The sequence below is a fragment of the Aspergillus caelatus genome (assembly GCF_009193585.1).
Source record: "Aspergillus caelatus strain CBS 763.97 unplaced genomic scaffold BDV27scaffold_356, whole genome shotgun sequence".
In the NCBI taxonomy this organism is placed as follows: Eukaryota; Fungi; Ascomycota; class Eurotiomycetes; order Eurotiales; family Aspergillaceae; genus Aspergillus; species Aspergillus caelatus.
Genome location: NW_022475619.1, coordinates 1 through 16,095, shown reverse-complemented (window position 1 = coordinate 16,095; position 16,095 = coordinate 1). Strand labels below are relative to the sequence as shown.

At 47.9% G+C, this 16,095-nt stretch overlaps 6 protein-coding genes and 1 non-coding gene across 7 annotated transcripts; 5 read left to right on the top strand and 2 right to left on the bottom strand.

Annotated features, from left to right (window-relative positions):
- Positions 1-442: 442 nt before the first annotated feature.
- Positions 443-1,986, bottom strand: BDV27DRAFT_169663 (Cation/H+ exchanger; the record flags this gene model as incomplete). Its single annotated transcript, XM_032075096.1, has 1 exon — positions 443-1,986. Exon 1 carries the CDS (start codon positions 1,856-1,858, stop codon positions 443-445), a length of 1,416 nt encoding a protein of 471 aa, XP_031921268.1. The 5' UTR covers positions 1,859-1,986.
- A 1,873-nt stretch (positions 1,987-3,859) lies between these two features.
- Positions 3,860-4,166, top strand: BDV27DRAFT_138112 (uncharacterized protein). The gene has a single exon (XM_032069156.1). The coding sequence runs from the start codon at positions 3,952-3,954 to the stop codon at positions 4,135-4,137; it is 186 nt and encodes a 61-aa protein (XP_031921267.1). The 5' UTR covers positions 3,860-3,951; the 3' UTR covers positions 4,138-4,166.
- A 278-nt stretch (positions 4,167-4,444) lies between these two features.
- Positions 4,445-5,182, bottom strand: BDV27DRAFT_138111 (DUF924 family protein). The gene has a single exon (XM_032069155.1). It carries the CDS (start codon positions 5,104-5,106, stop codon positions 4,576-4,578), a length of 531 nt encoding a protein of 176 aa, XP_031921266.1. The 5' UTR covers positions 5,107-5,182; the 3' UTR covers positions 4,445-4,575.
- Positions 5,183-5,389: 207 nt separating this feature from the next.
- Positions 5,390-5,461, top strand: BDV27DRAFT_t225. Its single transcript has one exon. It is a non-coding gene; the product is annotated as a tRNA-Ala (tRNA).
- Positions 5,462-5,722: 261 nt separating this feature from the next.
- On the top strand, positions 5,723-6,826 carry BDV27DRAFT_138109 (AAA family ATPase). The gene is made up of 2 exons (XM_032069154.1): positions 5,723-6,160; positions 6,222-6,826. The coding sequence occupies exons 1-2, from the start codon at positions 6,034-6,036 to the stop codon at positions 6,674-6,676; spliced, it is 582 nt and encodes a 193-aa protein (XP_031921265.1). The 5' UTR covers positions 5,723-6,033; the 3' UTR covers positions 6,677-6,826.
- A 1,953-nt stretch (positions 6,827-8,779) lies between these two features.
- BDV27DRAFT_169659 (putative ABC multidrug transporter) lies at positions 8,780-13,786 on the top strand. The gene is made up of 2 exons (XM_032075095.1): positions 8,780-10,966; positions 11,052-13,786. Exons 1-2 carry the CDS (start codon positions 9,233-9,235, stop codon positions 13,566-13,568), a joined length of 4,251 nt encoding a protein of 1,416 aa, XP_031921264.1. The 5' UTR covers positions 8,780-9,232; the 3' UTR covers positions 13,569-13,786.
- A 524-nt stretch (positions 13,787-14,310) lies between these two features.
- On the top strand, positions 14,311-15,090 carry BDV27DRAFT_150665 (sulfotransferase family protein; the record flags this gene model as incomplete). Its single annotated transcript, XM_032071259.1, has 1 exon — positions 14,311-15,090. The coding sequence occupies one exon, from the start codon at positions 14,311-14,313 to the stop codon at positions 15,088-15,090; it is 780 nt and encodes a 259-aa protein (XP_031921263.1).
- Between the last annotated feature and the right edge of the window lie 1,005 nt (positions 15,091-16,095).

The window sequence follows — 16,095 nt, the reverse complement described above, 5'->3', positions numbered from 1 at the left end:
GTTCTGCTTTAGTCAAGGAGGGCTCTACAGCTACACAGATATCTAACTTTTCTACAAGGATCGATGAGGCTGAATGCCCAAATACTTTCTCTGCAGGGTATTCAAGTATGGTAGATGAGCCGAATGCTCAAATTCGACGTGAGAACTGTTATACTGACGGGGTATGATAGCAGTACACACTAGAGTTTGAACTATTGTTGAGGGTTGGTTTTATATCCAAATGCCGTGTGGCAAAAGACAGGCAAGAACCAAAGGGAATCGTTAAAAGATTCTTTCATTACATAGCTTCCAATCGTGGTGGACTATTGATAGAAGCAAGCTATTACTGAATACATTCGCTGTTCATTCTAAAGCATACTCTCAAAAAATAGGATAGCCTCTAAATGTCTTCAAACATTTCCAATCTAGCAAAGCCAATCTACCTCTCGATGCTTCATCGACTCTAGAGTAGGCTCTCCTCATCATGATAGATTCCACCATCCATGCTTTCAGAACTCGTGCTAGGGTTATCTGCAGTACATAATGACTTCGTATGCTGCCTTTGAGCACATATCACAGTTCGAGCCAACTTCGCAATGCTCATGCTCAAACCATGCACGATAACAGAGCCCAAAACAGTAAAGCAAACAACTGGCCAAACCAACTCCACAGTTTCACAGGCATATTGGTCCCAGTCGTCGCCTAGCTGCGTCTGTTTCCGAGAACAGGAGGATTTAAGAATATCCCTGGCCTCCATGGACAAAAACAGAGCACCAACACCCATGGGTCCAAAGTGACCGCAGAAGAGCGCCTCCCTGTACGTTTTGATATCAGGATTAAATCGTTTCAGTGCGACAATGAAAGGGATTCGACGAAGCAGCAGAACAAGGAGCACAAAGATCCCAATTTTCGACAGTGATAACTTTGGTGTATCTGCGACAGTAGCCCAAGGGATCATCAGGCCGAAATAGATAAAAGTCGCTATGCTGAGAGAGAAGCTGATGAATGACGTGGCCACGGGATTTACCTGGTAGGCGTGTTCAAGCCGGCCGTGGTATGCATACCCGAGGCCTGCGCTGAAGACAAGTAGGAAGTCATCCATCCCCATTGTGCTTGAAAATCCTAAGCTGAAGAAGATCAGAGCTAAGGGGAACAGAGCAACGAAGTTTTCAGTAATCCTACCACGCTGGTGGGAATATCGGAGGAGTCTGTTCGCTCCATAACCGAGACTTATCCCAACAGCAACACTCGCAATACATTGGTAGGCTATTGTCACCGTCAAGTATTCCCGCAGCACGGCACCAACCGAATGCTCCTTCAGGATGAAAATCCCGAGATATAGGAAGGGGAATGAGGTTCCATCATTCACACCAGACTCCGCGGCCAGAAGATACTTAATACGGTCACTAGTTGCCTTGGGATCCTCCAGGATGGTCGCGACCAGCACCGGATCGGTGGGAGTGAGGCAAGCGCTGATAACGAGCGCAGACGGGTAGCTAGCACCGAAGACCAGATGGATCAGGGTCGCGCACACTATCCAGCCACCTATCATAACGGGGCCCAGAAGAATGCCAATCCCTTTCCAGTGCTTTCTGCAATATCCCTCAGGGAGCTCAATGCCCACGATGAATACCTGCATACTTGCAGTGATTCGTGCTAGTTCCTTGGTGACATGATCGCCGAGCTTCCACGGCTGAGGCTCGACAGCACCCAATACCGCGGGTCCAGTCAGAATTCCGACCAACGTAGCAAGCGGGGGTTCTGCCAGAAGGAGTGTTTCTTTTAGAAAACGTGAAAGCACAGTATAGAGGAGGATACTGCCCGACAGGAACAAGAAGCTGAGATGGAGTGCTGTAGGGTTGATCTGACTCCATACCATGATGAATTCCGCAAACCGAAGGCTTTTCTGATAAGAAGAATAAAAGTTGAGACTTCTGATTGTCTACCTACCAAACTAACCATAATTGTTCTCTTCATGCAGACAGTTGAATCTTGAGCCGTTTGAAGAATGCATAGATGTTTGTAGACGCTTTATCATTCTAAGCAAGGAAGTGATAACAAAGTATCTGCCAAGACACGTACCATGGTTTTTCTTGGTTGAATCAAAATGAAGAACTGGTAGAGCAAAACCTCCCACCCTTATGGTTCGTTGACAGCTGGTAGTGACGTCAACGACATGTGAGGCAAACTGTTTGGCTTTTTGCCTCTTGATTCTGTCGTAGCAGTAGTTATCCTCTAGGGAAATCTCGAGGGCCATGATACACGTTAGATAAGGTTACTTTGCAGATCCAAGGCTCCTTAACCTTTCTTCTCCCTGCATGGAAGTATGAGGTGCTGTCGTCGTAGGGCTACAGGGTTGATTAGTAAGCCAGAGATGGAATCGTCCCTTTCGTACCAGCAATTCCTTAAAACAACAAATAGCTTCTTCAGTCATGTTCTCTTTCTTTCGTAGAAGGATAAGACCCAGTAGTTTGACCTCATCAAAATTTGTGAAGTTGAAGACGAGCTCATTTACCGATATATTCCGGTGTCTTTCCACTCAAGACACTACTTGTGGATGTCTCAGCAGGGGTAGGAGATTACTTGGTAGTAGATATTCCAATTTCACAGCAATCACTGAGTCCTGATAGATGATCTATGGTACTCCATTTTCCAGTTCACTTCTGGGAGATGGCTGTGGGCTGAAAAGAAACAATTAGCTGCTCGCTATGTTGCCTTCAATGTTGAAGCTCTCTGTTCTGTTGCGGCCCAATCAGTATGGGCCACGTCTAGCATAGATGTCACGAAGCTAACTGAAGGCAATTTCAACAAAGCCTTGCTTTTGACTATGAATGACGGGAAGGAAGTGATTGCAAAAATCCTGAATCTAAATGCAGGCCACCCCTGCTTCACTACCGCCAGTGAGATTGCAGGCATCCAGTTTGTACAGTCACGAATCTTTGCCTTTATAAAATACGAATCACAATTGATCAGTTCTACTAGGTGAGGAATGTTCTACATATCCCTGCTCCGAAAGTCTTCGCGTGGTGTTCTAACGCGAGCGAGTCCCCTGTCGGTAGCGAATTCTTATCATGGAGAAGGTGCCTGGGGTGAAGCTGTCTCATTTCTGGGATGATATGCATGCCAAAAAAAGAAATCACAAATTGTGACACAGCTTGCTACGTTTGGCAAAGCTTTAGCATCAAAGCCTTTCCCAGGATACGGAATCTTGTACTTCGCTGAGGATGGAGCGTGCGGTGACAATTTCGTGGTCGGTCCCACCACTAATCGGAAATATCTTGACGACGGACGAGGAACCCTTACTCTATACCATGGACCTTGTGAGTACTCGATATCCGAACCTTAATGCTCCGGATTAATTTTGCATAGGAGCAACTGTGGAAGAATATTTCATTGTCAATGCACAACGGGAAAATGAATCAATCCTTTATTTGGGTGCCTCACCTCAGTTACAGGGTCTCTTCAATGGACCTGGACAGTACCAGTCATCTAAAGCAGCCAGACTTCGAGCATTGGGCTGTTATACCCAAGTAGCCAAATACTTACTACCTCAAAACAAGGCAACACACCGACCTGTGCTGTGGCATTCAGATCTTCACACGGATAACATTTTCGTGGACCCAGAGGAACCCACAAGAATAACTGGTGTGATCGACTGGCAATTGCGCATATCCCCCCCTCTTTCTTCAAGTTCGCCGTCCTGGACTCCTTGAGTTCGACGCCCCCCTTTCTGAAAGTCCCAAATTACCTGTTTTACCTGAGAACTTTAAGGAATTGAATGTCGAGGAAAAGCAATGAGTGAAGAAACCCCATGCCGACCAATCACTATACGTGTTCTATGAGATCGAACTATTGAGACAGTGTAGAGATGCCGGCAATGCCTTGCGCTTGCGAGACACCCTTGTGAGTCAGATCGCGGCACTACCAGGCTCGCTCTTCACCGACGGTGAGCCTATCGTTCTAGGTTGCTTGATGCAAGTTGTGGATAGGTGGGCGGAGATCGTTGGTCAAGACACAGAAGGGCGACCGCTCGTACTATGCCCGAACAGCTTCACGGAAGAAAAGAGGTCTCGGCAGAGGGAAGATCAGGCAAAGTGGGAGGGAGGCGTGATTCTCATGGATGAAATCCTTGACCAACTCGGTGCCTATCGTGGCTGAGACGGCTTCGACAGTCATGCAGACTATGGGGCCAGGAAGCAGCTAGTGCTGGATGTTCAGGGCCGTCTGTTCATGCAAGTGGCTACAACTGACGATGAACGGTCGCTTTGGTCCAAAGCCTGGCCATTTTCAGTATCTGATAAATAGTCCTCAGAGCAGCTGGGTACTCATGTATTGCAGTGGGGCCTGTGATAAGTACTTGTCTAATTCAGTTTATAGTGACTATGCTTATATTTGGAATCTGAAATGCTGCTATGCTGGGTAAGCCCAGTGCTTTGGCGCACTGCCAGCAGGACATCCCCTTGTCCTCCAACTCGCACTGATCGTCTAGAGGCAGAGTAGACCCTCTCAATGCGGTATTAAACAAACTTCATTTTACTGATATATTGCTCTATCGATACACATGACACTAGGCGTTGCTATCACCGGTCATATGATTTATCGGCCCAGAATCCGATCACGATGCACAAACCTCCCATCCCGCTTGATCTGGTCGTGGAAGTTCCTTGCCCAATGCAAGTGATAACTATCTCCCAGCTCCGTGAATAACTTCAACGACATCTCCTGATCTTCCAGATTCTCTGAATGATTGAACGGCGAATACATATATCGTCGCTGGATCGCGGGCATGCTCTTATCCCAGCCCTGGTCCACGGCATATCGCGCTACAGCAACTGCCTTGGAGTCCGTTGCATAAGCTTGCGGGGTGTCGCGGAAGATATTTCGGGGTACTTGGTCCAGGAGAAGGATTAGAGCTAGTGCGCCCTCGCCCTGGCCGTCAAACTTCCAATCATCGAGGGCCCCCGTTTTGGCGGCTTCGTAGTCGGGCCCGAGGTGCTTGCGAACGTAGGTGTCGTCGGATGAACTTCCGTACCAAAATGACTTTTGTTGAAGATACTCTCGGGAGCCTTTCTGGCCAAACCAGAAGGTGAGTACTTTGTCATGAGTTTTTGACATTGTTCTTTGCATGGATTTTGTTTAGCCGGTGGGGTGGGGAGATGACGAGGATTCAGAGTCTGTATGCAGAGAGCTTGGTATGCTGGTCTAAATACGACTCTATTCTTATGTGATGTTGAGCTGTCATAGTATTCAACTTCATTGTTGGTCTATTCGTTGCTGTTTATACTTGCGCCACGATCAGTCTAACCCATTTGGGATATTACACTCTAAACTCAAATTTGCGAATGTCTCAAGCTTCAAAATAATAGTTTAGGCCTATATTGTCAAAGTCATAGCTCCCAAATATCGAATTGGGGATGTGGTTTAGTGGTATAATACTCCCTTAGCATGGGAGTGGTCCGGGGTTCGATTCCCCGCGTCTCCATCCTTTTTTGTCAATTTTACTACGTACATCTCTTTTGTTCTTTTCTAGTTTCTTATCTCTTTCTTGTCTTTTTTAGGGCTGAATTTCTATTTTATTATACAATCATTTCTGTGAGGCTTTTATCCCTCAATTGGCCTCCATTGGGCATAGCTTCGATCGATGAGTATGGTGCTTAGTGTCGGTTATATATATATATATATATTTCTCCTTTCAGAGAACTCTTTTTGTACTGCCTATCAATCAACCTCACAGCATTACAGGCCAGTACCCAATTTCTGTATCACTACTCTAATAACTATCCAAGTTATTATTTTTCAATATATTACCGCTATTCATCCATCCTGGAGCACCAAATCTAATTATCGTCATGAGATGCTCGATACTCAAAGTTGATAAGCTTAATCTACCCGATGACTCACGATGCAGCCCATGCTCTAGAGTAATAATCAACAACTCGCTTCAACGATGGCCTGTTGAGTCATCCATAACTGTATAGAACAGGACTATGTATACATGAAACTCCCCCACCAGTGAGCATGGGTCCATAGCTCAATCTTCTACAAACTACAACAATGCCATCTACTCCCGTCAGCATCACAAACCCCCAAATAGACCATGCACATGCACACCTTCATCCTCATCTATGCCGCACAGCAGCTGATCCCCGACCCGTAGTTCTAATGACCTGCGGCATCGCAGGTAGAAACCTCCTTTCTTCATGACATTACTATCTACACTACAGGAGTTAATTTATCACCAGGTTCCGGAAAGTCAACACTAGCCCACTCAATCGTCTCCGCGTATCCATCCTTTCACCGTCTCTCCATCGACTCCTACGTTTATTCACATCACGGTCTCTGGGATGTCGACTATCCCCGAGATCAGTACGAAGAGTACCAACTCGAAGCCGAAGAAGCACTACGGACTGAACTTATCTCCGCATTGACCGGAGGACAGGTAGATCTCGTGCTGGACTTCTCGTTTGCATATCGCGAGGTACGTGAGGAGTGGAAGGGATTAATCGAGGGGTCAGGAGGAAGATGGGTACTGGTGTTTTTGGATGTTGATGCTGCAGAACTCCGACGGAGGGTTCGAGCTCGGAATGAGCGGGTTGATAAGGATGGGGACTCGGCGTTTTATGTAACGGAGGAGATCCTGGAACGGTACCTTACCGGGTTTGAGAGACCTGATGGCGAAGGGGAGATTGTGCTGTGAGTGGACTTTATTTGCGCCGTTTTTTCTTACGATGTGATGTATGGATATAAAGAGTTGTGTATATTTGGCCCGGTCTAAAGTTGAGTGGAGGCCTTAAAATTTTCGATCTGAGCCTTTTGATGTGAGGGTTTCATTTGTGCATGAAAATTATAATATTCATATACTCAAGGTTTGTCTTCCAGTCGGATTTAACGATGTTCTCGAATTCGGCATGAGACGGCGGTGTTTCAGAAAGTCGCCGGCATATCCTTAATGTTTGACTCGAATAAGACAAATTACGATTGGGACTCACTAGTCCATCTCATAGTAAACACGAACGCCCGATCCGTAAATGCACCTCTGCACGTGGCTCTAGGGGGTTTCCCGTATTGCCCAATAGTAGGCCATGAAGGACAAACACCCTTGCATCATGCTGCTATTTCTGACATTATATATGTCGCTGTGGAGTTTCTTGAACGAGGTGGACTCCATGGCCAAAGACTCTAGCAAGTAATCACCATATAAACAGACCGCGACAAGAAATAATGACATTGACAACTCTGAAACTACTTTGTATGCTCTTGTGATCTGCTTGATACGCCGACTATGCCCATCCGCAGTCAAAGAGCGGTGAGGTAGATTTTACATTACATAGCTACTGGAGAAGTGGGTACTTTCTACGACTTGAGTGATTGCCCTAAGAGTCCCTGAAACCCTGCTTCGTGACAGTAGTCCTTTCTAATGGATTGGAACCATACCTCAAGGGGCATGCAGTTGCTTCTAAGCCTGGAGAACAGGGTTGTCTTCAATAAGGTTGTCGAATTGCACGAGGCAGCATTGAGTGTCGCAGAACAGCTCTGAACCTAAGAGTGGAAGTATAGGAGACTTCCATTCCGTCTCCTTGTTTTGTAAAACCACAAGACGGATAGCCCACAGGACTTAGCATGCACTTGGAGGATTCCCTGGAGTTAATGCATTTGTAAAGCACTACTAATCAATCTTTGTTGAATTTTCAGCTGGGTATACGATAACGTCATACTGATTGCTACCTTGTATATGAGCTAGTTCGAGTTCACATGAGTATAGGAAGGGAGGGACAAGTAGAAGAAGCACGTTCTAGAAGCAGGCCGCGATGCTGTCTATTCGCAAGCCTAACCATATCAGGAGTAGTGTCGGAAGCTGCCCACATGGCCCGAACATTCATCAGTGCCCTAACTAGAATGGATGACAAAAAAAAAAAAAAAAAAAAAAAGGGAAAAAAAGAAAAGAATCCGAATATTAATAGTATTTTCGGAGCGTCGGTGTCAACCAAACACGAGATATGGGGTCTTTTACGACATAGATTACCAATAACATTAGTCTTGGCATGTGTGAGGATTCATGCTCTATGTGAGGGATGAAGGTGAGTCACGATACAGAGTAGATAGAGCAGAATGAGAGTTTGCCATGGCCGCAAATCATTATCGTGGTATCTTTTTGCGCAAGTTCACCGTCTCATCTAGTTGAAGTTGATAGTTGAGATTTATGAGATAGAGACAAACGCCGCATGGTACTTGCGCAGATGATTACCTGGAAGTCGACAGGTCAAGTTATCGATGATGTTGCTCTCCACCCATTTTTCAATGTTAAAGCGCTTTTCGTTTCCTCTTTCGACAAACTCACAGGCTCCAGTGTTCCGTCATGGTGGTGGTGGTGGTGGTGGTGGTGGTGGTGGTGACTTCGCCCGGGATTTAGATAGGAACAGGAACGTGGCTATAGCCGCTTAACAATCGGGCTGACGCGAGAATAGAAAAGATTAGGTAGACAACAAAGGGGCAAATTAAAAAAACATAAAATGGAAATGGGAAATTTCTGCGCCACAGCCGAGACGATCAATTATCAGATGGAAAGTTGACAGAACGGTCGGAAGACAGCTCCCCGCGCTAAACCTGAAGAGGAGCGTCCCGCTGACTCAGCGGAAGTATTCGGACTTTGAAAAGCGCCAAGGAGCCAATCAAGAACACCGATGGGCCGACAGCCGCTGAGTCATCGGAAGGAAAAACGAGATTAGCCCCGATCGGTCAGTAGAAGACCGGACTCCGAACCCAAACTATCCAACACTATAGGGTCCTGATCGACAAATGAGTTTGCTGCTTGACACGCAAATTCTGGAAGGGACTTGCATGTAAGCTTGAACGTTTCCCCTTCCCCATCCGTTGATTGGTTTGAAACGGCGCAGAACCTTTCGGAGATAACCACTGGCTTTAGGCCCCACCGCTCGGAAGGTCGACCTTTTTTACTCCTTTTCCCGCGACAATGACTTGATGGCGGCCACGTTTGAGTAATATGAAGCCGCTAACGAATGATAAATCCCAGTAAACTATGGAGTTTGCTGGAGCCTCGATCCCATGCCTGGTGGGTCGCTTAAATGTGAACTCGGTGCAGGCCTGGTCTCAGGCCCCCAGACCCACCCGAGAGCATTGTGCTTATATACTTCGTTGCCCGTCCCATCCTCGTGATGGAAGATTTTCTTTCTCGGTGTGTACGTTGCCGGAAAGCTTCCTTTAGTCTGACTGTGGTCCAAGCTTCCCTCAAGCCATGGAGGGTCAGGATTACTATGCGAAGGCGCCGCCTTCGGACAACAGAGATGATACCGACAGCACAGCTACGGTGATGGGTGATGAGTCTGCGCCAACCCCCCGCCCTGCCAATGTCAGCCGCGCCGAAGACTGGAGCCTGATGCCACAAGTTAAACAGCAACATGAACGAGATGTGGCGTCCGGTTTCAAGAGTCGTGAACTCGGCGTCACCTGGAAGAATGTGAACGTCGAAGTGGTTAGTTCTGAGGCCGCCGTCAACGAAAACTTCCTATCCCAGTTCAACATCCCCCAGAAAATCAAAGATGGTCGCAACAAACCGCCCCTCCGCTCGATTCTTCAGAATAGCCATGGCTGCGTGAAACCCGGGGAAATGCTTCTCGTGTTAGGTCGGCCGGGATCAGGTTGTACGACCCTGCTCAAAATGCTCTCGAATCGACGACTTGGATATAAATCGGTGGAGGGTGACGTCCGTTTTGGGTCGCTCACCCACAAAGAAGCTGATCGCTATCATGGCCAAATTGTTATGAACACCGAAGAAGAATTATTCTTCCCCACACTGACAGTGGGTCAGACGATGGACTTCGCAACCCGGCTCAAGATTCCATTCAACCTCCCCAAAGGCGTGGAGTCAGCAGAAGAGTATCGCCTGGAAATGAAGAAGTTTTTGCTGGAAGCCATGGGAATCTCACACACGAACGATACGAAGGTCGGTAACGAGTATGTTCGAGGTGTTTCCGGTGGTGAGCGCAAACGTGTCTCAATCATAGAATGTATGGCCTCTCGTGGGTCAGTGTTTTGCTGGGATAACAGTACACGTGGTTTAGACGCCAGCACAGCTCTCGAGTGGACCAAAGCCATTCGAGCCTTGACAGATGTTATGGGCCTGTCGACCATTGTAACGCTTTACCAGGCGGGCAATGGAATCTATGACTTGTTCGATAAGGTACTGGTCTTGGATGAGGGCAAGCAGGTTTATTACGGGCCCATGTCCCAGGCAAGGCCATTCATGGAGGACCTGGGTTTCGTCTGCCGGGAGGGGTCTAACGTAGCTGACTTCCTGACTGGTGTGACTGTTCCCACGGAACGCAAGATCCGGCCCGGATATGAGAACCGATTTCCTCGCAATGCCGATATGCTCCTGGCGGAATATGAGAAGTCTCCCATCCGTGCTCAAATGATGGCAGAATACGACTATCCCGACTCCGATATCGCCCGGGAACGCACCGAGAACTTCGAGATGGCAATTTCGCACGACAGGAGCAAGAAGCTGCCGAAAAACAGCCCGATGACGGTCGATTTTGTTCAGCAGGTCAAAGCCTGTATCGCTCGTCAGTACCAGATCCTTTGGGGTGATAAAGCCACTTTTATCATCAAACAGGTGTCGACCTTAGCCCAGGCCTTGATTGCAGGATCCCTGTTTTACAATGCGCCCAACAATTCAGGAGGTCTATTTGTCAAGTCTGGTGCTCTTTTCTTTTCGTTGCTTTATAACAGTTTGCTATCCATGTCTGAAGTGACCGATTCATTCAGTGGTCGGCCAGTCCTGGTCAAACATAAAGGTTTCGCTTTCTTCCACCCAGCTGCTTTCTGTATCGCTCAGATCGCTGCCGATATCCCGGTCCTCCTGTTTCAGATCAGTATCTTTTCCCTTGTGGTCTATTTCATGGTGGGCCTCACAATGAGTGCGTCTGGCTTCTTCACTTATTGGATCTTGGTTTTTGCTACGACAATGGTAAGGGCACCCACCCCCACCCACATGGAATCCTGTTATCAAAGTTAGAAGTATAGCAATGAGCTAACTGAATTGTATTGTGTAGGTTATGACCGCATTGTTCCGTGCGGTTGGAGCACTCTTCACGACATTCGACGGCGCCTCCAAGGTTTCCGGTTTCCTCATTTCCGCCCTGATCATGTACACCGGCTATATGATCACGAAGCCGCAGATGCATCCCTGGTTTGGCTGGATCTACTGGATCAACCCCCTTGCATACGGTTTTGATGCCCTACTTTCGAGCGAGTTCCACAACAAGATCATTCCTTGTGTGGGCACCAACCTCATTCCTACTGGTCCTGGGTATGAGAATGTAGCCGACTATCAATCCTGTGCCGGTGTTGGTGGCGCTATCCAAGGCAACAACTATGTGACGGGAGATCAGTATCTAGCTTCATTGTCCTACAGCCACAACCATGTCTGGCGTAACTTCGGTATCCTATGGGCCTGGTGGGCTTTGTTCGTGGCCGTCACGATCATTGCCACGTCCCGGTGGAAGGCTGCTTCTGAAACTGGAAACACGCTTTTGATTCCCCGCGAGAGGCTGGATAAGCAGGTTGCCCGCTTCGATGAAGAGTCCCAGGTGAATGAGAAAGAGAAGAAGCGTAACGATGGCAGCTCTGAGGAGGGTGATCTTGACAACCAACTGGTCCGCAACACGTCCGTTTTCACCTGGAAAGACTTGACATATACCGTAAAAACGCCTACCGGTGATCGCGTGCTCCTGGATAATGTCTACGGTTGGGTTAAACCTGGTATGCTGGGTGCCCTGATGGGTTCTTCTGGGGCTGGAAAAACTACTCTTCTTGATGTATTGGCTCAGCGAAAGACCGAAGGAACTATCCATGGTTCTATTATGGTTGATGGACGACCCTTGCCAGTTTCCTTCCAGCGTTCTGCCGGCTATTGTGAACAGCTTGATGTCCATGAACCGTTTGCAACCGTGCGTGAAGCTCTCGAGTTCTCTGCCTTGCTCCGCCAGCCACGCGATGTCCCTGATGATGAAAAACTGAAATATGTGGATACCATCATTGAACTTCTGGAACTGCATGATATCGCTGACACGCTGATCGGCCGTGTTGGTGCCGGATTGAGCGTGGAACAACGTAAGCGTGTTACCATCGGTGTGGAACTGGTCTCAAAGCCGAGCATTCTGATCTTCCTGGATGAGCCGACATCTGGTCTTGATGGCCAATCTGCATATAATACTGTCCGTTTCCTACGTAAACTGGCTGATGTTGGCCAGGCTGTTCTTGTTACTATTCACCAGCCTTCCGCTCAGCTGTTTGCTGAATTCGATACCCTGCTTCTCCTGGCTAAAGGTGGAAAAATGGTCTACTTTGGTGATATTGGTGACAACGGCCAGACAGTCAAGGATTATTTCGGTCGTTATGGTGCTGCCTGTCCACCCGGAGTGAACCCTGCTGAGCATATGATTGATGTTGTCTCGGGTACTCTCTCCCAGGGTCGCGATTGGAATAAGGTCTGGCTGGAGTCTCCAGAGAACCAGCGTTCGATCCAGGAGCTTGACCGCATCGTCAGTGACGCTGCGTCTAAGCCTCCTGGTACCTTTGATGACGGCCGAGAATTTGCCACGAGCCTTTGGACACAGATTAAGTTGGTGAGCCAGCGTATGTGTGTGGCACTGTACCGGAATACCGACTATGTCAACAACAAACTGGCTCTTCATGTTGGCTCCGCCTTGTTTAACGGTTTCTCTTTCTGGATGATCAGCGATACTGTCCACTCTATGCAGCTCCGTCTCTTCACCATTTTCAACTTTATCTTCGTCGCCCCCGGTGTCATTAATCAACTTCAGCCGCTGTTCCTCGAACGCCGAGACATTTATGACGCCCGTGAGAAAAAGTCAAAGATGTATTCGTGGGTTGCCTTCGTGACCGCCCTGATTGTATCGGAGATCCCCTATCTCTGTCTCTGCGCTGTGCTTTACTTCGCGTGTTGGTACTACACGGTTGGCTTCCCCACCGACTCCAACAAGTCTGGCGCGGTCTTCTTTGTTATGTTGATGTATGAGTTCGTCTACACCGGAATTGGTCAATTCATCTCGGCCTACGCACCGAATGCGATTTTCGCCTCCCTGATTAACCCAGTGATCATCGGAACGCTCGCCTCGTTCTGTGGTGTCATGGTCCCCTACCAACAGATCCAAGCTTTCTGGCGGTACTGGATCTACTGGATGAACCCGTTCAACTATCTCATGGGCAGCATGATGACCTTCACCATCTTCGATGTGGAGGTGAAATGCAAGGACTCCGAGTTCGCCCTGTTCGATCCCCCGAATGGCACCACATGCGGCGAGTACCTCTCCGAGTATATGCAGGGCATGGGCGCCCGTATGAATCTCCTGGATGCGGACGCGACATCTGGTTGCCGCGTGTGCCAATATACCCGGGGTAGCGATTATCTTCTCAGCGTCAACTTACTGGATTACTACTATGGCTGGCGCGATGCGGCCATTGTTGCCCTATTCGCCCTTAGCTCGTATGCTCTTGTGTACGTTCTCATGAAGTTGCGTACCAAGGCCTCGAAGCAGGCAGAGTAACGTGGCCAGGCCACCGTTGCGGGTGGGGTCCACATCCGTGCCCTTCCATTCCTCTAATTGTCTCTCTAATATCTGGTCGTTTGTTTCCCTTTATATTCCCCAAACATAATTTTGCCGGATTAGACCAGCGTTTTGCCGATAGATCGCTGCATTCCTGGTGTTTGCCTTTTGTTTACGATAGATATACCAAGTGCTAGATGAGCGATGAGCTGATGCGCTTAATGTGAATAGAACTGATTCAATTGATTTTGTGGTCTCCATTGTAAGATGTGTCGTAAGTGTAGTTGCTTTTGCTAGTTGGTTTTGCGAAACAAGTTCTGAATCAGTTGGCGGTCCTCCGTCAAGTCTAGCCTTGGACTAGGCATCTGAGATATCCAACAACGATCACAACCAGCCAACCAGCCAACCTAAGAGGAAGGGCACTAAGTATTCTGGAGTACATGATTGGCCCCGTCGTATCAATCAATAGCTAAAGTGGGCCGGAGAGAAGCTAAGCCTCTATGACTCGTATGGCTATGCTGTAGCAACCTAGCGAGGCTGGAACTAACCACACCAATTGCTAATGTGTCTACTGATTTAATCAAGCGCCTGTCAAGGTTTTCAACTTCAGTATATTTCCTTCCATATCGCATACCGTGTCTATTGAGTGGGGATCCTGCCGCGCGGAGTATAAATCCACGTTTCTTCATATCTAGACAAAGAAACACACTCCCAACGTCAACACCTGCATCAATCTCCCAAAATGGGCCAACAACCCTCGACCCCATCCCCGGGGACCAAAATCCAAGTCATCGGAGCAGGACTTCCACGTACCGGTACAGCATCATTCAGCGCAGCATTAAACATCCTCCTACAAGGACCCATCTACCACGGCGGCACCCAAACCACCATGGGGCCACCCATTGAAATCCAATCCTGGATTCAGATCCTCCGTCACTGGCTCAGCCCCAACCTCCAAGACCGACAGATCACACTCAACCTCCTGAAACAGCGACTGGACGGATACGCCGCCATCACCGACGCGCCGGGGGCGCAATTAGTCCCCGAACTCCTGGAACTGTATCCCGACGCCAAGGTCATCTGTACCATCCGTGATCCAGATGCCTGGACGAAAAGCATCGACCAGGTTGCCAGTCTGTCGACGTTGTGGTTTCTGCGGGTGGTCCTGCTTCCGTTGCCGGGGATGAGGCATTTTGTCGAATATATCGACGTATTAGGCGGTCAGTGGGGGCGGTTGTATGGGACGTCGATGCCTACTCGGCAGACTTATGAGCTGCATGTTGAGTGGTTGAAGAAGGTGGTTCCCCAGGATCGGTTGGTGTTTTTTCATGTTGGTGATGGGTGGGGGCCGTTGTGTGAGGCCCTGGGGGTCGATGCTCCCGTTGATGTACCCTTTCCCAGAATTAATGATTCCGAGGCTATTGAACGGATGGGGAAGTACCATATCCAGCGCGGGTTGGTGCGATGGGCGGGGATTTTGAGTGTAGGGGTTGTTGTGGTGGCTGCTGTTGCTCTGCGGTAGTGATGGAGGGTGTTCTGAAGTCCATTTCGATAGGTATGTATGCGCCTTGCTAGAACCATATTGAGTATGTTAGGGATACTTTGTGTATATAATTTCATATCTATAAAGTTTTAAAAAGAAAAAGAAAAATCAAGGTCTCCTTAGTCGTTAGCTACTAGGAGTATATAAAATAGCTAAACCTTTACTCTAACCGGGCATGAAACTATGCGATTGCACATAGGACTAAGATATCTTAGTTGCACTATCTATAGCTACTACTACACTACTACAGTAGAAACGAAGTTACTATACGGCTTAGAGAGAAAGAAATATCTTACATGGAGGGAACGAGTAATCTTCGTACGAAATACGTGGGTAGAGCTTGATCCATAGTATATGCTCTGCACGTATTATATACATGCAGGTGTGATTCTATCTTTGTTGGTTTCGAGAGGGCTTTATACAATATCATCCCCCAACTTTTCTAAGAGATAAGTATCTTAATCCTTTGAACAGATACGTAAACGTATATCTTGGTTAATGGAATAATCTAGAGTGTTAATTGGCCACTATGTATAGTTTACGGGCATTGTGGAGATTAAGACCTGTCACCACATTGGTGATTCTTTAGCCTTGTTCCTTTTCTCGTTACAAAAGGATCATTCGGGACTCTAATATGCGGGGTTGCCTTAAGAAGTAACGTATTTCACCGGTGAGCGGGCCACACCAACGAGCGGGCCACCTCCGCTTCGATTCTACCTCTAGATGAGATTGTAGAGCCTATATCAACCAAATATTTGCATTTCTGCATAATGACTAATTACTAAGTGGATTAGGACATCTAACTCTAGTATGCCCCTGAGTATGACAATTAGAACACCGTGGGGGAGCTCGTACACGTGATCTAACTGTAGAAAGTGTAGGATCTACAGCGATAGTATCCTGAGCTTTATCAACCTCATTCTCGCGTTGGAAGCGCTCTAAACCCTCCTGAATAGCTAGACTCTCTGTAATAGCTAGCTGCCT